Raw genomic sequence first — 26310 nt, forward strand, 5'->3', positions numbered from 1 at the left:
GCAATCTCCCTGCACACCCATCCTTGGGCAAGGACCCAGAGACCTCTGGTGCTGAGCGCAGAGGCTGAAGTGCTACAGAAGAACTATAGAAGGACGGAGCAAAGCCATGGTAAGCTTTTCAGCCTAAAAGATTTCCAGATGCTCAGATAGAACCTCTTCTTGGGATGCAGAGGCAGGTGGCAAAGGAAAAGAAGCAACTCATTTCCTATTTGGTTTTAAAAAAGCCAAAACTAAAAATGCTGAGTTTAATTTAAAAAGTGCTCCTAGAATCTCTCTTCTCAGTTGTGCTGATTTCTTCTCCTTGACTTGTCTCTGGTGAGGTTCTTGAAGAAGTACTACTATCTGGTTGAAATTAGCACTCTTGTGACTAAACATTGGCGCTACCTGAGAACTGATACACTTCAGAAAAGATGGTGTTAAGGTGTGAAGAAAATTTGTGGTTTTGTCATTTGGGTTGCTCAAAATGTGTTTCTTTCTAGTTGAAAAATAAATGAACTCCTTTTTTTTAGTAGTGTCTTTTTGGTTACCCAATTCTTTTACGTATTTGAAGCATTGACCCATCAGAGTCAAGTGTGAGATTTTAACATTAAATCTAGACATCAATAGTTCATTAAAGACCAAAGAACACTTTAAAAATACACATACTAAATATCAAATAGTTTCATCCGACAGCTCAGCAGATAAGTAGATACAAAAAAATTACTAAAATGTAGAAAAAATCAGAACAGTCAGCAACTTGAGGCTAAAATATGAAAAAACAACATCAACTCTGCATCAGTTTTGAGGCAAATTTAATTCTACTTTTTCACCCATGTCTGAGAAATCTCTTGCCTCAGACAGGTTTAGTAGGCATAAGTGTTATACTCTGAACTTTGAGAAAGTTGTAGGCATCTCCTCAAGTTGCTATAAAATTGTGATTTAGAGCATAAGTCTGAGTATAATTGTATTTTATTTGCAGATATTTCCATGGAAATGTCAGAGTGCTCAGAGGAGCTTATGGAACGTTTTTGAGCTGTGGGTCTGGACTGTGCTCTGTTGTGGTATGTTATGACATTTATATATTACTAAGCTTTTTAAAAAAGTTATGTTCATATTTTGGTAAATGTCCACTGGGTGTACATATTCACAGGTAAAATTATTAGGTAGATAGCTACCCTTTCTACAAACATCCCTGTTCTTCCTCTCACTTCCCCAGAAAACTCCTAACCTTGCCCCACCCTTTGCTGCAGGGTTTATTTTATGACATTCTTTACTCATTAATCATAACTGTCTCCCAGTTCTCTGTACATTTTTCATATGTTTAAGTTGATATGTTTTCTTTGCATCTGTTATTCCTTGCTCAGAATCCTTAGGAAAGTATAAAAATTGCATCTGTGTTTTCTTTGGTATTTCTCTGTAGTATTTTCCCTACACAGTGAAAACTCAACAAATGGTGATGGCTGTGAAAACCTTTACCTTATGGTATAATAGTGCTTCACATAGATCATACCATGCTTAGAATGGCATATATTATTATGGTATCATTGTGTAATTATGTGTTTGTTTTGATTTCTTCAATGCCCTCATATTTGAAGCACCCATATGATTATTATACACCATCAGTTGAGTATCTTTGTGTGCATAACATAATCTAAATCAATTTCATAATCCTACATCATTTGGTTTTTTCAATTGTTCTTTTTATTATGTAGTTAGATATATAAGGCTTGGGCTGTGTGCTTTCCCCAGAAGAGGCTCTTCCTATGGTAAAACATTATCTTTTTGATATAAAAGAGATTACTTAAAAGTATGCCATTATTCCTGTTCTTATTTTACTTCTCCCTTAGAAACACAAGTATTGGCCTTTAGGAAATTATCCCGAAATAAAAGAGTGGACAGTAAATTTTAGGGCTATATGATATTACACTTAAATTAACTTTAAATGATTGACAACTGCTAAGAAAAAGAAATATGGATTTCTAAAACATGGTGGTTAAATTTTACTAGAAAGAATTTTGAGAAAAAACTGTTTTATGAAAATAAATCTAAAAAGCCACCAAATTCATCTAAAATAGAGCTATGAGCAAAAGTATTCTATATCATGGTGAAAAGTGATTAGGGCTAGAGGTTCTAGGTTCTACTCTTCAAATCTGCCAATGACTAATTCCATCACCTCAAGAGGGTAACTTACCCTCTTGAGGTGTCAGCTTCCTTGTCTCTGGCAGGCTCAGCCTGGATTAGTTCTGGGCTCTTTTCAGCTATAACCACGAGGCTACATAGTTCACACTGATGTCTTTCAGATTTCTTCGCACATCATGGAACCGATTGCTGGACTTACCATTATTCTAAAAGACCCATGACCTGGGAAAAGGCTAGAATGTTCTGCAGAAAAAATTACACGGATTTAGTTGCCATACAAAACAAAGGGGAGATTGAGTACCTGAACAAGACGCTCCCCTTCAGTCCTAAATACTACTGGATAGGAATCCGGAAGGTAGGAGGGGCATGGACCTGGGTAGGGACCAACAAATCTCTCACCGAAGAAGCGGAGAACTGGGGCCATGGGGAGCCCAACAACAAGAAGAGTAAAGAAGACTGTGTGGAGATCTACATCAAGAGGGCAAAAGACGCAGGGAAATGGAATGACGACGCCTGCCACAAAGCAAAGACAGCCCTCTGCTACACAGGTAGGAGTGAGCAGACTGCTTCTCTGAGAATGACAGCATTAACCCCATGGAAACCTGGGGGAGCAGAGAAGTTGCCAGGACATTCTGAAATAAGTCCAGTCCTCTAAATAAGCATGAGTCACGTCACTTCTGAGCATTTTTGGTGTGGGAGGCTCGTCCCTATACCCAAAATCTATACCCCTGAATCACTTTTACATCAAGATGATAAATATATGTGGAAAGTAAGGAGGAAGAGCTAGACAATCAGTGTCGCTGATAATAAGGCAAGGAAGTGGAAGCAGAGAGATGGAACCAGCCAAGAGCTGAGGCTCATGTCACCTATTTCCTCCTCGTAAAGTAGGCGGCTTGGTGCCATGTTTCCTTCTTGGTCTAATCTTATATAATTCTATATAATGAAACTTTGCAGTGTTTCATTATCTGTGGTATATGAAAACTTCTGTAGAGACCATGATGACAGTTCCAAAGAAATCAGCATTTTTTCCAAGTCATTTTTAACAGTGAAACATAGTTCATTTGGTGTCTTGTAAATTGGACTCTCTAGTAATGTAGCAAGTTCAGATTTTCTAATCTCTATTCAGTACTTTCTATAAAGAAAGGGATTGCCAAACATGCTGCGGAAACGATTGGGGTCAGGTCATAGTTTAATACACTTACTACCTTAAAATCAAAGAAATTTCAAGAGTTTCAATGTATGTCAGTAAGTTCCCTCAAATGTTATAGACTATTAGCATTAGTAAATTCATTCTTAAAAAAATGTCTATGGCTGTATCACAAGTATATTACATAAATAAAAATTTTAGCATATGATTTTTATGCAAAAAATGCTATTAATATACAAATAAAGTTTTCCTGTTTATTAAAGTAGTCACAGCCCCAAAGTTATCTATGTTTAAAGAAATGACTAGGAGTACTAAAAAAGTATTCATCTTAATATAATTTCTCACCCCCCTTAAAGCTTCTTGTCAACCCTTGTCATGCAGCGGCCATGGACAATGTATGGAAATCATCAATAATTACACCTGCAACTGTGATTTGGGGCACTACGGGCCCCAGTGTCAGTTCGGTAAGCCACTTTTGTTCCTTTGTTTCTTCGTATGTAAAGTATTGTAGTTTATGAAAGTTGGTTGAAGGAAAATGATATTAGCCATTCTGAGAAATGAGAAGGTTTGATCAGTAGGCTATGCTTGCACAATATTGTTACCTTTCCGTAAAGATTTCATAAGTCAGCATGAAGTTTCAAGTCACTTCTCAAAAAGTCTTTTTGAGTGTTACAAAGAATATTGCTTTGGGATTAAAGCTGTAAGGATTACAATAATGAATCAGGCTTGGTAGGAATTCATAATCAAGTAAGTTTGCTGGATTCATTAGAACTCTGAAACTGAAAGAAACAATAGCATTTATCATCAGGAGGGTGAGTTACGCAGAAGGTAATCTTGCTTTTTCACGTCATCCTCAAGATCATGACAGGGCAAGGCCAACAAGAAAAGTTCACATCATGATATACAGTATCTGTTGGAAAATATAATAATAAATCCAACGCATTTACTTGGGCTGGCATTTCAGGGGGTACAAGGACAAATCTATTACAGATCCTGACCTTAAAGGATTTACAGTTAACTAGTGTAAATTATACATGCTTATAATTTAATGTGATGGAAAGCCAGATACGCTGGAGTAAGCCTGTGGAGGCCACTTAGCATCTAAACCCCTTCATTTAGGGCCATTACCCTAGAAGCGGTACATAAGATGGATTGAACAAAAAGAGAGAAGCTGGAGCGCATCATCAGGGGCCTATTGAAGTCATTCAGAGTCACAGTGGTAGGAACAGAAAGGAAAGAATACGTAGATTCAAAGACATGGAGTCTTTGACCTAGTCAACTCACTACTGAAAGAAACTTCATGTCCTTCGATTGGTATTGGTTGAGTTTCAAAACTATGTTTGAAGTATCTGGTGCATAAAATAGAAAATTATAATAAGAAAAAAAAGCAGGGTTTGCAATGAATAGATAAAGAATTAAAGCCAAAATACATGTAAATGATCAACCAACTGGAACAGATCTGACTCATTTCAGTCAATCCCTGAGCCATGACTTCTACCAATGCTTTACTTTCACTCAATTTCTAAATTTTAAAAAATTCTTATGTCATTGGCATGCCCATTTCACTCCTTTTTGAACATTTTACTCTGTTTTTGTCTTGGTCTCTATCATATCAGTCTTTCCTGGTTTTCTTTCTACCTATGATCATTTCTCCTTGGGTTTCTTCATGGGCACTTATCCAAGCTCATACACTTATTGTTATGTCTCATCTTCCATCTTTTGTCCATTGCTCTTCTGACTTTATGTGCCCCCTTTGGTCAAACCTAGCAACTTATGTGGACTCACAAATCTATGTGAACTTTGGACTGACAAATATGTATCCAGCCTGAACTCCAAATATGCTAAGCATAACCTTTGGGATGCCCAAAAGACTGAAAAATCAATTGTCCCCAGCCAGCTTTCCTTTTTGTATTCCTTATCTCAGTGTGTGGTTCCACGATTTATATGGGTACTCTGGTATAAAACACTCTCACCTCCCCCTACATTTATGCAAAGTAACACACTACTCTTTTTTTTAAAAAACACCTTTATTGGAGTATAATCTTAACAATGGTGTGTTAGTTTCTGCTTTATAACAAAGTGAATCAGCTATACATACACATATATCCCTATATCGCCTCCCTCTTGAGCCTCCCTCCCACCCTCCCTATCCCACCTCTCTAGGTGGTCACAAAGCACCAAACTGATCTCCCTGTGCTATGTGGCTGCTTCCCACTAGCTATCGGTTTTACATTTGGTAGTGTATATATGTACATGCCACTCTCTCACTTTGTCCCAGCTTACCCTTCCCCCTCCCCGTGTCCTCAAGTCCATTCTCTAGTAGGTCTGCATCTTTATTCCCGCCCTGCCCCTAGGTTCTTCATGACCATTTTTTTTTTTAAGATTCCATATATATGTGTTAGCATACAGTACTTGTTTTTCTCTTTCTGACTTACTTCATTCTGTATGACAGACTCTAGGTCCATCCACCCCACTACAAATAACTCAATTTCGTTTCTTTTTATAGCTGAGTAATATTCCATTGTATATATGTGCCACATCTTCTTTATCCAATCTTCTGTCGATGGACACTTAGGTTGCTTCTGTATCCTGGCTATTGTAAATAGAGCTGCAATGAACATTGTGGTACATGACTCTTTTTGAATTTTGGTTTTCTCAGGGTATATGCCCAGTAGTGGGATTGCTGGATCGTATGGTAGTTCTATTTTTAGTTTTTTAAGGAACCTCCATACTGTTCTCCATGGTGGCTGTATCAATTTACATTCCCACCAACAGTGCAAGAGGGCTCCCTTTTCCCCACATCCTCTCCAGAATTTATTGTTTGTAGATTTTTTGATGATGGCCATTCTGACTGGTGTGAGATGATATCGCATTGTAGTTTTGATTTGCATTTCTCTAATGATTAGTGATGTTGAGCATTCCTTCATGTGCTTGTTGGCAATCTGTGTATCTTCTTTGGAGAAATGTCTGTTTAGGTCTTCTGCCCATTTTTGGATTGGGTTGTTTGTTTTTTTGATATTGAGCTGCATGAACTGCTTGTAAATTTTGGAGATTAATCCTTTGTCAGTTGCTTCATTTGCAAATATTTTCTCCCATTCTGAGGGTTGTCTTTTCGTCTCGTTTATGGTTTCTTTTGCTGTGCAAAAGCTTTGAAGTTTCATTAGGTCCCATTTGTTTATTTTTGTTTTTATTTCCATTTCTCTAGGAGGTGGGTCAAAAAGGATCTTGCTGTGATTTATGCCATAGAGTGTTCTGCCTATGTTTTCCTCTAAGAGTTTGATAGTGTCTGGCCTTACATTTAGGTCTTTAATCCATTTTGAGTTTACTTTTGTGTATGGTGTTAGGGAGTGTTCTAATTTCATTCTTTTACATGTAGCTGTCCAGTTTTCCCAGCACCACTTATTGAAGAGGCTGTCTTTTCTCCATTGTATATTCTTGTCTCCTTTATCAAAAATAAGGTGACTTGGGCTTCCCTGGTGGCGCAGTGGTTGAGAGTCCGCCTGCCAACACAGGGGACATGGGTTTGTGTCCCAGTCTGGGAGGATCCCACATGCCGCGGAGCGGCTGGGCCCGTGAGCCATGGCCGCTGAGCCTGCGCGTCCGGAGCCTGTGCTCTGCAATGGGAGAGGCCACAACAGTGAGAGGCCCACGTACCGCAAAAAAAAAAAAAAAAAAAAAAATAAGGTGACCATATGTGCGTCAGTTTATCTCTGGGCTTTCTATCCTGTTCAATTGATCAATATTTCTGTTTTTGTGCCAGTACCATACTGTCTTGATTACTGTAGCTTTGTAGTATAGTCTGAAGCCTGGGAGCCTGATTCCTCTAACTCCGTTTTTCTTTCTTAAGATTGCTTTGACTATTTGTGGTCTTTTGTGTTTCCATACAAATTGTGAAATTTTTTGTTCTAGTTCTGTGAAAAATGTCATTGGTAGTTTGATAGGGATTGCAATCAATCTGTAGATTGCTTTGGGTAGTATAGTCATTTTCACAACGTTGATTCTTCCAATCCAAGAACATGGTATATCTCTCCATCTGTTTGTATCATCTTTAATTTCTTTCATCAGTGTCTTATAGTTTTCTGCATACAGGTCTTTTGTCTCCTTAGGTATGGTTTATTCCTAGGTATTTTATTCTTTTTGTTGCAACGGTAAATGGGAGTGTTTCCTTAATTTCACTTTCAGAAATTTCGTCATTAGTGTATAGAAATGCAAGAGATTTCTGTGCATTACTTTTGTATCCTGCTACTTTACCAAGTTCATTGATTAGCTCTAGTAGTTTTCTGGTAGCATCTTTAGGATTCTCTATGTATAGTATCATGTCATCTGCAAACAGTGACAGTTTTACTTCTTCTGTTCTGATTTGGATTCCTTTTATTTCTTTTTCTTCTCTGATTGCTGTGGCTAAAACTTCCAAAACAATGTTGAATAATAGTGGTGAGAGTGGGCAACCTTGTCTTGTTCCTGATCTTAGTGGAAATGGCTTCAGTTTATCACCATTGAGCATGATGTTGGCTGTGGGGTTGTCATATATGGCCTTTATTATGTTGAGGTAAGTTCCCTCTATGCCTACTTTCTGGAGGGATTTTATCATAAATGGGTGTTGAATTTTGTCAAAAGCGTTTTCTGCATCTGAGATGATCATATGTTTTTTATTCTTCAATTTGTTAATATGGTGTATCACATTGATTGATCTGCGTATATTGAAGAATCCTTGAATTCCTGGGATAAGCCCCACTCGATCATGGTGTATGATCCTTTTAATGTGCTGTTGGATTCTGTTTGCTAGTATTTTGTTTAGGATTTTTGCATCTATGTTCATCAGTGATATTGGCCTGTAGTTTTCTTTCTTTGTGACATCTTAGTCTGGTTTTGGTATCAGGGTGATTGTGGCCTCATATAATGAGTTTGGAGTGTTCCTCCCTCTGCTATATTTTGGAAGACTTTGAGAAGGATAGGTGTTAGCTGTTCTCTAAATGTTTGATAGAATTCGCCTGTGAAGCCATCTGGTCCTGGGCTTTTGTTTGTTGGAAGGTTTTTAATCACAGTTTCAATTTCAGTGCTTGTGACTGGTCTGTTCATATTTTCTATTTCTTCCTGGTTCAGTCTTGGAAGGTTACTACTCATTTTTCTAACTTACTATTTCTCCAATTTGTCTTCTACTTATTAACTCTACATTATTGCCTTCATTATCTTCCTCCTAGATTATTGCAGTTATTTCTGAGCTGAGTTCCACATCTTTAAATTAGCTCCTCTCAAATATATTATTCATACTATAGGCAATCTGATCAATTTTAAATACCAAGTAAACATCACACATACGTGACCATCCACCCTTTAATTTCTACCTACCATTCGTCCTACAGAATAAAATCTAAACTCCTCAAGGCATAGAGTAATGCTTGATATAGAGTAGATACTCATTAAACCAATGAAAAAAGATAAAGGCATTTTGTCTTAGCTCCTATCTTTCTCCCTAATCTCATCTCACATCATCCCTTGCCTCCTCTTTCCTTTTAGTAACATCAAAATGCTTGTAGTTCTCCACACTTACCATATTGCTTTGTATATCAATCATTGACTTGCTCAGGGCTTTCTCATTTTGCACATGACTAACACACCTGTTTACCTGGAAGATAATAGTTCAGGGACCATTTCTTTCAGGAAGCTTTCTTTGGATGCCAAGACAGACTAAGCATCCCTGTTCTGTGTTCCAATAGCTCCATATATTTCTTTCTTATTTATCCCACATTTGCTGAAGTCATCAATTTTCTTGTCTGTATTCCCCAGTAGACTGACAGCAGCTTGAGATCAGTCAGCATCTTATTTATCACTGCATCTGTAAGATTGAGACTAGGCACTTGCTTGTGGGCATGAACTGTATGGGACAACATAAGTTACTTTCATTTGGACTTGTACTGTATATGGAAAATATTAAAATTCTTCTAGTTTCTTGAATTCATTCTTCATTGAACTCTCAAGAAGAAGTTTAAAATGATGGTTTAAATTTGATAAGGAATAAGACACAAGAGTTGCAATATTTGCCTAAATGACATGGCAGGGCCTAAAATGTGAAGATTGAATTCCAAGTCTTAATTTGATCTATTATGCCACCAATCAGGCAAGGAAGTAGACATACTTTCTGGAGAGGACTGGAAAAATCAAAAGAACTAAAGTTCTGGAACTGAGCTAGAGACGGTGAAGACAGAATCCAGGCTAAGACGGTTCCTAAAGCTTTTATCTTCTCCCCTTTTAAAGAAGACCAGTTATGGACACTCAATCTTTCTCCGAACTTCCTACTTTCAACAGTCTAGTATACTCAGGGGCTTTGATGTGACAGTTATTTCCAAACTGAGCTGGTCATTCCCACTTAAACCTATCTACATTTAAAAGCTCTCTCCCCAGGTAATGCCAAAGATAATAAGATTAGTTAATGTTTAATTAAAGCTTCCTATGAGCCAGGCTCTAAGTCCTTGACTAATTCCCACACCAACTTTAGGAAGTCAATACAATTATCATTATCCCTCTTTTAGAGGTAAAGAAGCTAAGCTGGAGGGGTTAAGACACCGTGCTTAAAGGCACTTGGTTATCAAGTATCAGAGCTAAGATTCAAACCCAGTCATCAGGTCCCTGGAACACTGCCCAGTGTTTTTTTTTTTTCTTATTGAAGTGACTCAGTGTGAGCCTTTGGAGGCCCCAGAGCTGGGTACCATGGCCTGTATTCACCCTTTGGGAAACTTCAGCTTCACATCACAGTGTGCCTTCAACTGCTTTGAGGGAACAGACATAGTTGGGATTGAAGAAACCACTTGTGGACCATTTGGAAACTGGTCATCTCCAAAGCCAACATGTCGAGGTGAGTAACTAACTGTTCAGGCTAGAGAGTTGTCATGGCAATCCTGTTTTTATAGACTGAGCAAATGTAGTAGAGTCTTGCTAAGAAGTCTGTATCCTCTTTTGAAGCATAATTTAACCTAACTTAGATTATACTGTGATGATTTTCAAAGAGGTTATTGTTACTAATTAAAAAGAAAAACCACAAACAAAAAATAACAACCAAATACCTCTGAGACTATGTCACAGAACATATATATAATTTTCAGCAATACAGTGTGGTTATACTGTATATTTTTTAAATTAATTAATTTATTTATGGCTGTGTTGGGTCTTCGTTTCTGTGCGAGGGCTTTCTCTAGTTGTGGCAAGCGGGGGTCACTCTTCATCGGGGTGCACGGGCCTCTCACTATCGCGGCCTCTCTTGTTGTGGAGCACAGGCTCCAGACGCTCAGGCTCAGTAATTGTGGCTCACGGGCCCAGTCGCTCCGCGGCATGTGGGATCTTCCCAGACCAGGGCTCGAACCCGTGTCCCCTGCATTGGCAGGCAGACTCTCAACCACTGTGCCACCAGGGAAGCCCTATACTGCATTTTTATTTTATTTCATTTTTATTTTCTCATTGCTGTGGCATAAATAATCAGTCTTGCTGAACTGCAGTTGAATTTTTGTTGTTCTCTCCTTTCAATAACACCTATTTTATGTGGTGTCCTACTTAACAGCAAGCAATTTCCTTTTTGGGAGTGGGGGGGCTAGAGGTCTTTTTTGATTGTTTTATTTGGTTTATTCTTAAAATCATTTTTTAGATTTCCTCCTCCATGAACTCTCAGGAGAATAGCAAATTCTGTGAAAAACAAAAACACAATCTCTTGATTTTTTTTTTTCATTTGAAATATGGTGGTTTTTGGTTTTTTCTTTTTTACTGTCAAGAAGATTATCCCTTTAGGGGAAAAACTGGTGGTGTCTAAACTTGCGAAGTTTTGGTTACATTTTCTACATTTATGCTTTTGACTCACTAGTTTAAGTGGCTGAATTCTCAAAAGAACTATCCAAATCATTTTTTGAAATCATAGAACTAATTGACCAACCTGTTGAATTTTATAAAAGTTGAGGGACTCGTTTCACAGAATGGGGATGTTTTTCACAACTGCTTAGGTAGACTTTAGAAGAGGTGAAAGGGTGGAAATTCTCTACATTCATTGATAATGCACCATAAGAGCTCTTGAGGCCAAGGCCACGTAGCATGGCACTTCCAGCAGATGGAGAGTTACCAGGGCTGGGGCAGCAATCTGAAAGAGCCAGCCCTCCCCTCCTCTCCCCAATGCTCCCCTGCCCACCCAGGGCTTTCTGTGTTCTCCTGGCTTCACCTCTGACTCACCACTCTCCATCATTCTCAAGAAAATAAACTCTGGAAGCATCATCAGAAGTAATTTCTAGAAATTAGAAATGTTAGATTCATGTCAATGGTTCCACAGTTGAGTTAGGCAGTTTGCCTAAAAACTATTTGTCATGAGAGGGTCTCTGCTCAGAAATACTGATTTTTTCTTTTTCACTGAAGTGATTCAGTGTGAGCCTCTAACAGCACCCGGTTTTGGAACCATGGACTGTAGTCACCTCCTGGTCGACTTTGGCTTTACCTCCACGTGTACCTTCAGCTGCTCAGAAGGAGCTGAGTTAATTGGGGAAAATAAAACTATTTGTGGATCATCTGGAAATTGGTCCAGCCCTAGTCCAATATGTCAAAGTAAGTTTGCCCCAATATATTAAAGACTTAAAGAGGTAGCTTATTGACAAGCAGATGGTGGGGAAAGATAGATTAAACTTTTAAGTTTATTTTGCTAAATGTATGTCGCTTAAAAAAAATTTGTACACATTAATTTACCATAAATTGGCTGCTCTTGCCTCTTTCTTCAATGACAGTGATTTCCCCTTTTTTTTTTTCAGCCAATTCTCAACTCCTCCTATCTTAGCCCTTAGCATCTAAACTCACTGTCTATACTGACTTATTTCTTATCCATTTTTCTATTACACTACAATCTCACTTCTCTGTTAGTCTACTAAAATGTCTCTACAAAAGTCGCCAATGATCACCTAATTCCCAAAGTAATGGATACTTCTCAATTATCACTAATCTGACGCCTCCCAAATCTGTCTGTGCATAAGAGGATGTCTTCCTCATCTCTATATACCCTCCACCTGACACAGCACCTGGCAATAGATGCTCAATTAATCCACGTTAAATTAGCATGTGAAAGAATAGCTACCCATGTTTGCTCCGGAGACTATCTATACCAATGACAGAAGTCTTTAAATGGTAGGATTTGTAGAAGCTGATCTCTCTGTGGCCCGGGGCCAGGAAGTGGGGTAGGGAACTGGGGACATGGCATGGGGTCTTTAGAGGAGGATTGTACATCAGGCTTATGGGGCATTTCCTTTTAAGGCTGGACTAGTGTCCGTTTCCTCATCCTCATGCAGTCCATAGGTGTCCTCTCTTTGGATCCTCTGGGAACTTGCACCTCCTTTCCACTATACATTTGGGTGTGGGGATGGAAGCACCTTGAAAGGGTTCATCAAAGTAATATGAAGAATAAGGAACAGTCAGATGCTGTGCCAATATGCAAAAGTAAGTTTCTTCAATTGGTGGTATCAGAAGATAGGTTTTTTTCATATCAGTGTTTTTTCAGTAAACGTCCCCACATGAACTTAGTTCACACTTATAAGAGGATATATAGATGTATCCTTTTACTTATTTGTGAGGGAAGTGGTAGGACTACATCTTTTTTTTTTTTTTTTTTTTTTGTGGTATGCGGGCCTCTCATTGCTGTGGCTCTCCCATTGCGGAGCACAGGCTCCGGACACGCAGGCTCAGCGGCCATGGCCCACAGGCCCAGCCACTCCCCAGCACGTGGGATCCTCCCGGACTGGGGTACGAACCCACGTCCCCTGCATCGGCAGGCGGACTCTCAACCACTGCGCCACCAGGGAAGCCCAGGACTACATCATTTGAAAGACACATTAGTGCAGGTCCTTGGCATGTAACAGCATGTGCATATGTTTGCACAGCTGCTTCAAAGCATTAATAGATTCCTTTTTTTCTTTAACATCTTTATTGGAGTATAATTGCTTTACAATGGTGTGTTAGTTTCTGCTTTATAAAAAAGTGAATCAGCTATACATATACGTATATCCCCTTTGCAGCTCTATTTACAATAGCCAGGACAGAGAGCAGATTCCTTTTATTGATAAGTTGCCTGGTTCAGGTCACTGGCTTTTATTTTTCCTGAAGTTGTACTTAACTTTTTAGCTCTTCTCTGTGTTTGAGTCCCAACCATTGAACAAGGCCATGGAGCTAAATACAATGATGACCACTTTTTGCCAAAATATTTAGGTACATCTCCCAGGAATTCCATGAATCACAAATCTGTGGGTTGAGATTCTATAGGCGTTGAGCTAGAAAAGCTGGTCTAGTCTTTTCTCTGCTATAGACTCATCATGGGCTTTCCCATGCTGATTTCCTCATCTGTCAAATAGCATCAAATGGACAATTATTAGATGTAACAAGGAAGAAAGTTTAATGTCATGAGAAGGCACTAAGGAAATAATGCTTGTGGCCTCATGCTACATATCTTACTAATTTCTCTTGCAGAAGTGGACAGGAATTTCTCAACAATCAAGGAGGGTGACTATAACCCCCTCTTCATTCCAGTGGCAGTCATGGTTACCACATTCTCTGGGTTGGCATTTATCATTTGGCTGGCAAGGAGATTAAAAAAAGGTATGTGAGTTTACCTTCATACAAAAATAATACAACTTTAAAGTGGAAAAAAACATAGAAACCCACAGGAAATTAAGTATGAGAGCCTCAGCTAAAGCAGGATACCAAGCTCTGGGTTCTATAGACATCAGTCCCTGGAGATGTGTGAAGCAGCCCAGAACACACTTTCATCAAAACAAGTTGGCTGATTTTTGCTTTTCATTCTGACAAATCTTCTAAAAATGCCTACTGTCTTCAAGGTACCTTGCTAACACCCTTGCTAGAGTGTTAACAGACAAATGAGAAATTGTAATGGTTCTTTGCTATTATTTAATTCTAAAAAAAAAAAAAGGGATATGTGATCTTGTCCTATAAGAGCCTACATGGTTTTGATTTCAGTGCAATTCCACTAGGAAGTGAATCTAATGTCCCATAAGGTTTTCAAAGCACTTCTCCCAAATACCTAGCCTTGTCAAGAGTCAGATGATACCTGTCTGGTTCCTGACATGTGGGAGTTGTATTGTCCCTTAGGGAAATCCCCACATTTTCTCCCCAGTGTCTATTCACCAAGGTTACAGCTTTAACCAAATGTACCCCATACTCATGCTTTCCATCCACTCTGGACTAGAGAAGAAGGGGAATTAAGGAGGGCTGCCTCAAGAAACTAGTATCTGCTGCTTGGAATAGTAGATGAAACACCACTGGAGAAGAACAACAGCATCACTGCCCTCACCTCCCTCCTGAGTGTGTCCAAACCCTCAAGCGGGACAAACCTGCCAGTTACAGGCCCACAGTCAGGCAGGCCTTGGGTATGTGCTGCCACATTTGGTCAAAGTCATCAGACAGAAACATTCAAGATTATGACATGTATAGATATTAGGCAGCTTTAAAGATAACCTTGCTTCAAGTTCAGGGGCCATCAATGACCTCAAAACAACTGCTAAACAACTGCTCTGTGTTGCCTCTGTGGGGCCATTGTAATTTCAGTTCCATCAAATTAATTAGTATGTATTCTATTCCATGAATGGTATGTAAAGGCTGCCCCACCACCCATTCTTACTGGCAATTGCCGGAATATTATCTACCAATCCCTAATGGTCTTCTGCTATGACCTGATCTTTCGTTCCAAATTTAAGACTAAGGGTACTAGATTAGTTTTATAACCAAGCCAGAAACACAATGGACGGGGGTGCTGTTGATGTGCAAGAACTTCAGTAACTGTAAAGTAAGAGCCCTGAGCAGTTAAAATGTCTCTGCTCCTGCTCTTGGAACTTCTGCTAAGATTAGATCCCATTGTCTTAGAGTACTATGCTATTTACTTAAATATGGCAGTAAGGCAAAAAAAGAATGAGATTTTTCTCCCACGGTTGATCGTCCTTTCCATTGAGACTTCAAGACTGCCCCCAATCATCCTTTCTTTCCTCCTGCCTTGAGTGACCTTGGCAGAAGTGAGGGGGTGGAGAATAGAGTGGGTAATTTACACTCCACCCTCTGGGATAAGAGGGCTATTATCTAAGTAACCATTAAGGACTTTGGGGCTGGGAGTCACCATAGTAAGGAGATATTCCCAAATTCCAAAATCTTTTAATAAATGTTAGTAGAATAAAAAGCATAGAATTGAAGTCATGTGTATTTAGTGGTGGGGTGCAGGAGGTGGGATGCTGCCTAAGGCTGTACTATAAGCAGTGGTGAGAAAAGCAGTGGGGTTGTTTTGCAATTTTCTTTACCTTGGAGTCATTTCTGTACAAGATCTCAAACTGATAGCTTGAAAACTGCATGCCCCTACTTGGGGAATCAGTGTGGGGCAAACAGGAAACAGAAAACGGGCAGTTAGGCTAGTTACAATTATGCCAACAAAGAGCACAAGAGAACAGAAGCCCCAAAAGATCACTGACTTTGTAGGAAAGTCAGGGTATCTTTAATCTCACAAATGAAATCGTCTTCATTTGTGAAACATCTTCTGATAGCTCCAACTTTCAAGTGACTTTGCCTTCTAAAACTTTTAGTTGTAAGTTAGTTCTTCGAAACATGAAGAATATTTTTCCTATAGAGACAATTATTAGAAATGATGGATAGGTTCCCAGGCTAAACCCCTAGAGCTTTTCTAATACAATAAATCTGCATGTATACAGTATTCATCAATCTGATAATTTTATAGGCTTTTGGTGTTCCAAAAGCTGGAAAAAGGGGACAAGCAAATATTTAGAGCACAGAAGCCAATGAAATGACCAGACTCTTGACCCTTGTCCTGTCCTCAGATGGATCTTCTGAACCTGTACTTTGGCCCCTGCCCCAGTTGTCTTAATACCCAGACTTCAGCTCCTTTTTTCGGAGAAAAGAATAAGGGTGGGCTCCAGAAACATGCTTCCCTGTGCATGGGCTTGTCTAGAAATATTTTTTTTCTCCTAGCACCATCATTCTCTGATTGGGCATCATTACTGGCCCTGTTCAGTAAATGAGGAAACTGAAGCAATGATGTTTTAGGCCAAATCTCTAAAATTCCATATCAGCAGTGGCCGGAGTCAAAGATCAGACTCCCATCCAGATATGCTCCCTAAAACCACTGGTCTTCAGATTAATAAGGCTCTATTTTTTGACCCACAGAAGAATTGTTTACCTGAACCAACACACAGGGTGAGAACAGGGCACAAAACTGAACACGGGCCCCTTAGTTCCCTTTTTCTTGAAAAAGAAACTTTCTCAATAGGAACAGATTCTTGCTCATGTATGTGTTTCATTGTTTCTAAAAGAAAAATATATTCATATGAAAATGAGTGGAATCTGAAATTCATTCAGATTTAATTCTCCCTGCTCAAGTGCTTTTGGCTCATGTCACCAGCTGGCTAAATTTTGGAAGAAATAATTAAAGTAGTAATTTCTAACATTTTAAAGGTTTAAAACAAGAATTGAGCACTGTCTATGCTCTAGGCCCTGGACTAAATACTTTGAATACATTTTATCAACTCAGTGAGGAAGATATAATTATCATGACCCTTTCACAGATGAAGAAATGGTAGCTTAGAGAGAATAAGTAGCTATTCAAAGACACACTACAGTTGGCAAAAAAGGACCTGGACCCAGACTGGATGATCTAGAGCTCTAGTTTATAGACACAGAAATATATTGCCTCCCAGTGATTTTTTTTCTCCTCAAAAAGCATTTTTTACTTTTATTTCCTCTGGAGCCTAGCCCTGCAGTTCATTCATCTACTTATTTATAGTCGGCTTTTTTCAAAAAGAATGTAAGATAGTTTACCAAATGCATTCAACACAGCAAATTAAAATTAGTTTAAAAGTAAGAAAAATAAGGTCCAAATTTAGAATACCAAAAATAAGTCAGAGCCAGGGGTAAAGTTAGGATAGAAGAGGGTTTCAGATCTGGCTGAGTTTCCTTGTAGCCAGCCAAAGAAGGAAACATAACCAGTAATGATACTCACTGTGTTTGTAAGATAAGAATACAGTGGTTACCCGGATGAGGCATGTAGCTCCTACCACTGAGACCTGAGTGTAATTTCTCTTGTGGATTTTCACAGAGAAGATGGCGTGAAGTGTAATGATACATATTCTTACAGTATTAGCAGCTGAATCTCTTAGGGAAGAATCTGCAGGTAGGATGAGATGGCAGATCGGGATGTGTAAACACAAGAATGGGTACATGGGGCCTGATCATCGGATAGTTCAGGCTGGACTTCTGTCTTTATGAGCAGCACAGTGGATGAAACGGTGCTCTGAGAAGCATCTGCATGAATGAGTCTGTTCTACCACTGTTCGAATTAGAACATTAAGACAGTACCTCAAATCCCCTTAGACACCATGCGGTCCACCTAACAAATACAAAATACACTTCAAGAAACAGTTTTGAGAGAGGGAATCTCCCTTCTCTCTAAGTATAAAAAATTGAAATTGTCTCCTTTTTCTGATGCCATTTTTCTCTTCTATTTTTAGGCAAAAAGTCTCGGAGAAGGTAAGTTTTATCAGCAAGAAGTTTCGATATCTGTTGATGCCTTCTCTACCCTCTGCTTACAGAGGGTAAGTATTAAGTATCTTAATACTTCCTGTTATAGCTAGACACATTAGCTCCTTATTAGTTATTTACATGGGGTCTCATCCAAATGAAATTTCCAGATAAAGTAATAAATCTACTAAACTTCCTTAAAAGCTGTCAGGTTTTTTTAGTGCTAGAGGAGCTGAATGAATGAATGAACAAGTAATGCCCTATTAAGAAGGGGTAGTTTATGTAAAGACAGTTCTTTCTGATTGCTTCTGAATTTTCTTTGAGGATTGGAAGCATTATGGTTTATTTCTTCTTATTCTGGCTGAACATGGGGGCAAGGCTAAATACAGTATTCAGGAAACATTCAAGTCAACAAGGATTTATTGAAAAACTAATGAATCCCAGGCTCTACGAAAAAGGTATAATTCCAGACACCAGGCCCTCAGCACCTAGCACAAGATGGCAAATGACCTCTGATAGGCATTGACCTTCAGAAATGCGGGAAAGGTGGGGAGCCTGAATTCTACTTGCAGCTTCCCCCAAAGAGGGGGAAGTTTTTTGGCTTGGTCTTGAACCTCAGATTTCTTCAATTGCAGAAAAACATACATTTGAAAATACAAGGCCTACTGGGCAGAAATGAAGATAGCAAAACACTTCTCAGTTTCAGGGTTTAGTGACTTGCTTTGAAATATTAAGAAGGAAAGTATAAGTCAAACGAACAATGGAGATGAGACTTTGGTGACAGACTACCCAGCTAGACAACTGGGTACCTTTCCAAATGCTGGAGGAAATGAAGCAAGATGGTGCCTGAGGAGGTTGGTTTCTTGTTCAGGCAACCATCCTACCAACCACAGATTGTTATTGACAAGTCCTTAGTAGTTTAGTGAGCTGTAGTTTAAAGTACAAAAGAAAAACTGGAGAGACAGAAGGCAACAGAGGACAATTATAAAGTAATTTATAAACCATATGAAGGAGTATGGACTTAATCTTGAGGTCTTTGGGGTATTAGTAACAGGAGTTGAAGCAGGTGAATGTCATGCTGAAATTTGCATCTTGGGAGGATCACTCTGCATAAAAGTATGCAAACATGGGAGATGAATGACTCTGGGGGCAAAGAACTGTTTTGGAGGTATTTGAAGTTATTAGGTTAAAGCCGATGATGTCTGTCTAGGGCAATAGCAATGAGGATGAGTTCATGAGATAACTGGTGGTAGAATCAACTGAATATGGTTATTAATTGGCTAAGAGAGAGGGAGAAGAATCAAGGAAGTTGCCATGGTTCTGATGTGGGAACTGGTAGATGGTTACCATCTCTGCTGTATTATTTACTGAGAAGGGAACACGAAAGAATGAGAAGTTTTGGAGGTGGCAATCATGGGTTCAGTTTTGTACCTGTTAAAGTTTAGGTGTCTGTGGTTCAACCATCACCTGTTGATTCTGTCTGTAGCAAAAGGGCTACCTTGAGGCAGGAGAAATGGATTTGGAGGTTCTCACATTATAGGAGGTAACTGTATCTCAGGAGCAGGTACAATCACCCAGGGAGTATGTGCAGGGTGAGAATGGAAGAGGATGTGGGAGAGAGGGTAGGAGCCAGAGGAAGGTCAATATCAAAGAAGTCAGCTAAGGTAAAGGCAAATGGGAAGATGTTCCCAGAGATGTAGAAGGAAAATGAGGAGAGTACGGGGTCATGATCCTAAGGAAAAAGGGAAATGGAAACTATTTCAAATACTGCCATGATCCACTGGATATAATAAGGGTATCAGTAGGGAAATTGTTTTCAATGCTGAGGTCATGACAGAAGTCCTGTAGCCAGGGGTTGAGGAATCAGTGGGGAGGAGAACATAGAGGCAGAACGTATACATTATCTTTTTCATAAAACTTGGCTGGAAGGAGATGAAAGAGTCGGGAGGGGTAACTGGATGAGGACATAGGGTCAGTGAAGTTTCTTTTATCCTATGTTCTTTTATTGCCCTATCTTCCATTAGATAGTGTAGATGGGGTCCCTGACTCTTCTCTAGGCTGAACTCCCTATCTCTGTGGGCAGGAAATCCACAAGATATAAAGATTTCTTTCATGCTCACACCCACTGAGTGAAAGTCTTTTCTGGCACAATCTACCCAGAGCTGTTTTCTGGCCACAGGAACCACCTGTGTTTTAATTGCCACTAGATGGAAGCAGATCAATTTTTCAGATGTCCTTGGGTGACAGGAAGAGATGCTGGCAGGAAGAGCATTAGGATTAAGTACCATATTAAGCTAATTGCCATATTAAGTTTAATGGTTCACTGACATTTACAATGAACCAACCAATAGCTGTTTATTAAGACCTTTTTGTTGGGAAAATGTTAAGCTTGACTGAGACACCAAGAGAAGTAAATCCTTGTGCCAGACCTCAGGGAGATTATTATCTAGTTGGGAAGTTAAGACAGAAATATAGAAAAAACACTTCAGAAAAATAAAGGCAGAATATGGTAATGGTCAATGAGTTCTGTACTGAAGGCCAGACTGCTTCAGTACAGAAGATGTTTGGTGACCGCAGAAAACCTTACAAAGAAGATGGAACCTGGGTTGGTTTTTTAAGGATGAATAGGATTTAGGTGTATGGACAGAAGCAGGGAAGGCAGTCTGGAAGAGGGAAATGATGTAAATGGTATGGTACTGGGACTCTGAAAACATTCAGGGGCCAGTGAGTAGAACTACCTAAAGCCCATGGTGTATTGAGGAGCTGTGAACAGAAGTTGGAAGGGAAGCCTTGCCCCATCAACACAGGTCTTGCACACTTCACCAGACATTCTAGAAGGACGTGGCGAAGAAGAATTATTTGCCCAGCTGCCTTGGGATACTTCAAATTTATTGGCCAAAGTGGCCATAGAATCATAGAATTTTAGTTCTGGAACGGACCTTGGCATTCAAACTCTCTTGATAATTGAGCTAATTAAATAACTTTCCTATAGTGCCTGAGCTAGTGACAGAGTTAGTTACAATAGTAACAAACATTTATCAAACATTAATTCCATGCCGTGCACTGTTCTGAGTGTCTTGCATGTCTTAAATCATTAAAGATTGCCTACAAGCCTGTGGATGTAGGTACTATTAATATTTCCATTGTAAGGTGAAGGAACGATGAACTTAATTAACTACCTGAGGTCACTGAATAAATGGCAAAGCTGAGATTTGCATCCGTCTAGATCCAAAGATCATGTTCTTAACGTTTATGCTTCTAGAACCCAGGTTGGAGGTGTAAGTCACAGATACCCTCCTCCTCCAGTATTGTAATTTTTTTGCACTGAAACCATTGTGTGATGGCACTGAGGAAGGGTGGAGTGGAAGAAGTAGGGTGTGTTTCTAAAACGAGCCAAAGGTAAAATGAACACTATCACACTCAACACCATGTATCAGTTTTTTTTAAGCCCTTGAGCTAACACTCATAGTCCTTTGTGCTGATTCCTATTAGCATTTGGTCGGTGAATAACTGACTCCTAGTGCATTTGTGGTTTCAATTCTTGCTGGGTTATTTTGACTCTTCTGCAAACTGGTTCTGTTTATCACCTCATTTGGTTTCTAGAGTCTAAATTCTGCCTGGGTAAAAGCTACACCCAAGATACACAGGAAGATACAATGCCAACCTCAGAGAGGAGGTTTATATGAAATTTTGTTTTCAGAAACATTTTTATCTCTGTAATTGGCAAGCACGCTTGCAGCTGCTGAACTGTGGTTTACCCTGGCAGTTCACCATGACAGCAGAGTGTCAGAATCTGGTTCTCCCTTTGAAAGGTGTTATTCAGACATACCCTACTTGGTTCTCCCTTGTTCTCTCCAAGAATGGTTTTACACACACAAGTGTCATTTTTCTTTTCACAAAACTAAACTTATCATCATCTCCTTAAATCATATCCCACCAGAATCAGGCGTGCAGAACCTAGTACCGTACCTTTCACGAGTTTTGATGTTCTCTAATTTCTCTTTCCATTTAAATACGTCTTATTTTACTTTTCTGACTTTCCACTGTTCAAAATCTATCAAAATGCCCTTCATATTTATTAGATCTGAAGACAAAGCCTGTACCGCCAAAATTTCTCTCAGTGTGTTCTGAGGACTAGCCACTTAAGCACTAGCAGGGAGCTTGTTAGAAATGCAGAATCTCAGGCCCACCCAGACCTGAATCAGGGTCTGTGTTTCAACACCGTGTCTAGGTGGTAAGCACCTGAAAGGGTGAGAAGTGTTGCTTTAGGGTTTTCTTCTCATTCCTGTGCCTTAGTGAATGTCCTGCATCTTGTAACTCATCTGAAAGAGTTCCTTTACTCTTCTGACCTTTAGTGACCATTTACCTTTACTACCAACACTTAAATTTTTGCAATTTTTAGGCTCCTGAGTTTAATTTATTTTCTCTTGTTTATCATTCAGCATGGATGAGCCGTATTAAACAACCTGCTGTGAAAGAAAATTCTTGGGAAACTGAAGTGTCACTGGATCCTTCGAATCCCCCTCCATGCAAAGTTTTGCCTGGTGGCATCTTCTACACTGAAGATGAAGTGTGTCTATTTCAGTACATCTGAAAAGTTTTCAATACGACCAGCTGCTCCTTCTGTTTCCATTTTGCCCCATCACCCCTACCCCCGCAAGTTTCAGTGTGCAGTTGTGGGTTTTATAGCTCAGTATTTTATTCTTTTTTCCATGGACAAACAAGATCATGGGAAAAGGATTACTGTGGAATATAAATATGCCAATTTCACTCTCTTTCTCCACTCTGGCTTCCAGCTTCAATTCTGAGCTGTACCTGATGACATATACTTTGAAATATAGCGAAAATTTGATACATATGCAACTACAGGCTCAGTTTTGTTACAGATCACATTTTACCTCCCCTGCCCTCCAGGGTATTGTGGAGACATATTCCTATAGAAAGTTTATAAAATTGATGTTACCCTTGCTTTCCAGCTCCAGCAGAGTAATGGGGATCTGCTCCAACTAGGAAAAGTCCTGTTTGCACTGCAGCCCCAGCTTCTATAAATGGTAGGCCATCCTATTTAACTGCCCCCAGGCTCCCACCTTCTTCAGCCATCTCCCCTTCTCAGTTGCCTGACTTCCACACGGAGCAGCTCATGACCACCAAGCAAAACGAGAGATGAGAAAGATAGCCTGCACTGTTGGGTTTTTCTTTTTGGATTTGGGTTTTAATGTCGCGTTTTTGTTATTGGGGGTCCTTCCTCACCCCCAAATCCTCTTACGTATCCACCTAGATTCTATCTACTCTTTATGATTCATCTCGGGCATCCCCCACCCTTACCACTGTTTTCATAAGTCCTTAACTAGTCCAACCTGTGACAAACTCCCCTTCCTGGCCTCCTACTGCAAGCTTAGTCAGTAACATGCAATTTTGCACTTAAATACAGTTTTTAAAAAAAATGTTACCTAGTTTGTTAGTTTTTATTTATTTATTTTGAGGTCCGCGGGCCTCTTACCGTTGCGGCCTCTCTCGTTGCGGAGCATAGGCTCCGGACGCGCAGGCTCCGGACGCGCAGGCTCAGCGGCCATGGCTCGCGGGCCCAGCCGCTCCGCGGCATGTGGGATCTTCCCGGACCGGGACACGAACCCATGTCCCCTGCGTTGGCAGGCGGACTCTCAACCACTGTGCCACCAAGGAAGCCCCCCTAGTTTGTTATTGTTAAAATTATGGTATGTGTGTTTTCTCCCCAGTGAAATTCTATCCCCTTAAAGGCAGAAACTGGGCCACATCCCTGGAATGTCTAATTCATTACTTGACACTTAGTAAATGTGCATTCAATAAATCTGAAAGAGAACACAGTGTACTGTTGATATCACTTGCTGCGAACTCTCTTTCCATGGCATGTGATAACCCATACAGATACTCAGCTAATGTCAAGGGCTGAATTCTTATAAGAGAATAGGGCCCTGTGTAAAATCTAGTTGGAAATACCTCCTTGTGCCATGGCCAATACAGCTTTCATATAAACTTCTACATTTTATGAGAATGATTTTTTTGGTAATGATTACATGTTCCTTTCTCAAAGCCATCTCAGATTTTGCACAACACCAAGGGCTGTTGCAAAAGATTCTCCATGCTGTGCACCGTAAATTGAGGATGTGCCATTCACATTCATGTAGCTTAGAATGCATCCCTCAGAGTTATACAGTGCACAACCTGCATGGACTCCCATGGCAGCCCTGACTGCAAGAGCTTATTCAACTACGACATCAGGATCAAAGAACACAAGGGGAGGCTACTTGTTGGGGGTAAGATGTATACAGACTTAAAAACACAGTCCTATGCTTAAGCCCTAAGGCTACTATATGATCTTAGGAATTAAGTCATGCCACATTCCTTAAATAAAGATTCATAAGATTCATAAATAAATAAATAAAGATTCATAAAATAAATTTCTCAAAGACCTTGGGTTTAACCTTCCTGAGACTTAGTTGTAAGAATGAAATATGCCTTGTTTACTTCACAGGGTTATTGCAATGACTGACTTGGGTACGAAATTTCTTTGTGAACTGAACCTTAAATGTAGATTATTCTTCCCACCCAAATCTTGTCTTTCAAGCATTCTTAGTGTAGGATTCTGGGTCTTATGCAAGGTCTTGAACAGAAGCAGGTCTGAGGCCTGCTCCTGAGATTAGAAACTAGAGAGATTCCTTCACTTGTGTTCAAATTGCAACCCAGTGCTCGGATTTTCACGGCAGAAGGTCAGCTCTGCTACCTGTGCCCTTTCTGCGGTGAGATGGAAGGGAATGGTTTGGGGAATCAGACCCACTTGGTTGGGATCCTGTCTCTGCCTCTATGGGGTAAACCTGAAAGTCATTAACCTCTCTGAATTCCAGATTTATTTATGAAATAGGGATAACATTATCTTCCTTACACAGTTATGCTCCAGATTAAATGAAATAACCCCTTTCTCCCATAACCCGGAATACCAGCCTTTGTGAAATCAACAGAATACAAGGGACACAGAATGACCCATTCCTCTGGATTTGTTTGCCAGAGCTCAGTGGACCTGGGCTATATTATTTTAGTTTCCTCGAGAAATAGTTTATTAAATTATGACTTAATCTTATGACTTTAGCTCTGATAAGAAAAATCTGTCCCCTGAATGTTACCTGCTTCCCATGTGTGGCCCTAGTTTTCACCCCTAAGACTGTGCTCTGTTCTTTGACACATGTCTGAAACAGACCTAACTCCATAATAATTTAATGAGACGAGATGAGGCAAGAAAGAGGCTTTAGATCCAAACCACACTGTGGAAAATTAATTAAGTTACCTTTGGACATCTATGCTCTTCCCATTCAAAGTTCCTATTCTCTGCAAGCACAAACCTGTAAAAATTCTACTACAAACACAAACCCGTATTCAGGTTGCTTTGAAGGAGGAGTTTAAGGTAAAGAGACTGCTTCCTTAGTTTGGGAAAACAGCAGATATGAAAGAACAGCCACAAAAAGCAAAGTTGGAACAAAATATTTTGGCAGAAACAAAATATTTAGAAGAAAATCAGTACCAAAGTGACCATGAAAATTAAGCTGTCTGAGAATTTTAAGAACTTCCTCAGAGAGGGTTTTGGGCTTCCATAATGATCAGTAGTGTAATGCATTGTATAATCTATTAATAATAATCCATAAAATCCATTAATAATCTGGATTTTAAGGGGCAGAGAGACCCTACCTGACATCTGGGTTACATTCCTCATAGAATTTAATCCTTGGCCACAGGTATTATTATCCCCATTTCAAATTTTAGGAAACTGAGGCTCAGAGACATTAAATAACTTAAGTCCACATGGTTAGTAAGTGTCTGTTTAACAAGTAAGGAAAGGTGATATTAAAAATAGCTGTGTGTGACAAGGGTTTAGTTTCCAAAATATACAAACAGCTCATACAACTCAATACCAAAAAACAAACAACCCAATCAGAAAACGGGCAGAAGACCTAAGTAGACATTTTTCTGAAGAAGACATACAGATGGTCCACAGGCCCATGAAAAGATGCTCAACATCACTAATTATCAGAGAAAGGTAAATCAAAACTACAACGAGGCATCACCCCACATCAGTCAGAAAGGCCATCATTAAAAAGTCCACAAACAGTAAATGCTGGAGAGAATGTGGAGAAAAGGGAACCCTCCTACACTGTTGGTGGGAATGTAAATTGGTGCAGCCACTATGGAGAACAGTATGGAGGTTCCTTTAAAAATAGAGCTACATATGATGCTGAGCATATATCCAGAGAAAACTCTAATTTGAAAAGATGCATGCACCCGAATGTTCATAGTAGCACTATTTACAATAGCCAAGACATGGAAACAACCCAAATGTCCATCAACGGATGAATGGATAAAGAAGATTTGATATATATACACAGTGGAATATTACTCAGCCATAAAAAAGAATGAAATAATGCCATTTGCAGCAACATGGACGGACCTAGATATTATCATATTAAGTGAAGTCAGACAGA

The 26310-nt window shown here is 39.6% G+C and overlaps 1 protein-coding gene across 3 annotated transcripts; it reads left to right on the top strand.

The window, feature by feature from the left end:
• Positions 1 to 23252, top strand: SELL (selectin L). 3 transcript variants are annotated; one of them, XR_002642791.3, is made up of 9 exons: positions 1 to 109; positions 959 to 1040; positions 2280 to 2666; positions 3622 to 3729; positions 9933 to 10118; positions 11654 to 11839; positions 13742 to 13870; positions 17794 to 17877; positions 22246 to 23252. XR_002642791.3 is itself a non-coding variant. In XM_022560060.3 (9 exons), exons 1-9 carry the CDS (start codon positions 107 to 109, stop codon positions 22262 to 22264), a joined length of 1119 nt encoding a protein of 372 aa, XP_022415768.1. In that variant the 5' UTR covers positions 1 to 106; the 3' UTR covers positions 22265 to 23252. The 3 variants fall into 3 exon arrangements, 2 of the variants coding, with proteins under 2 accessions (XP_022415768.1, XP_022415769.1); XM_022560060.3 differs by having other exon boundaries at positions 17794 to 17812; XM_022560061.2 differs by lacking the exon at positions 11654 to 11839 and having other exon boundaries at positions 17794 to 17812.
• Positions 23253 to 26310: the final 3058 nt, after the last annotated feature.

The sequence above is a fragment of the Delphinapterus leucas genome, chromosome 1, assembly GCF_059928025.1.
Source record: "Delphinapterus leucas isolate spDelLeu-1000000601 "Yukka" chromosome 1, BTC_Dleu_Yukka2, whole genome shotgun sequence".
NCBI lineage: Eukaryota > Metazoa > Chordata > Mammalia > Artiodactyla > Monodontidae > Delphinapterus > Delphinapterus leucas.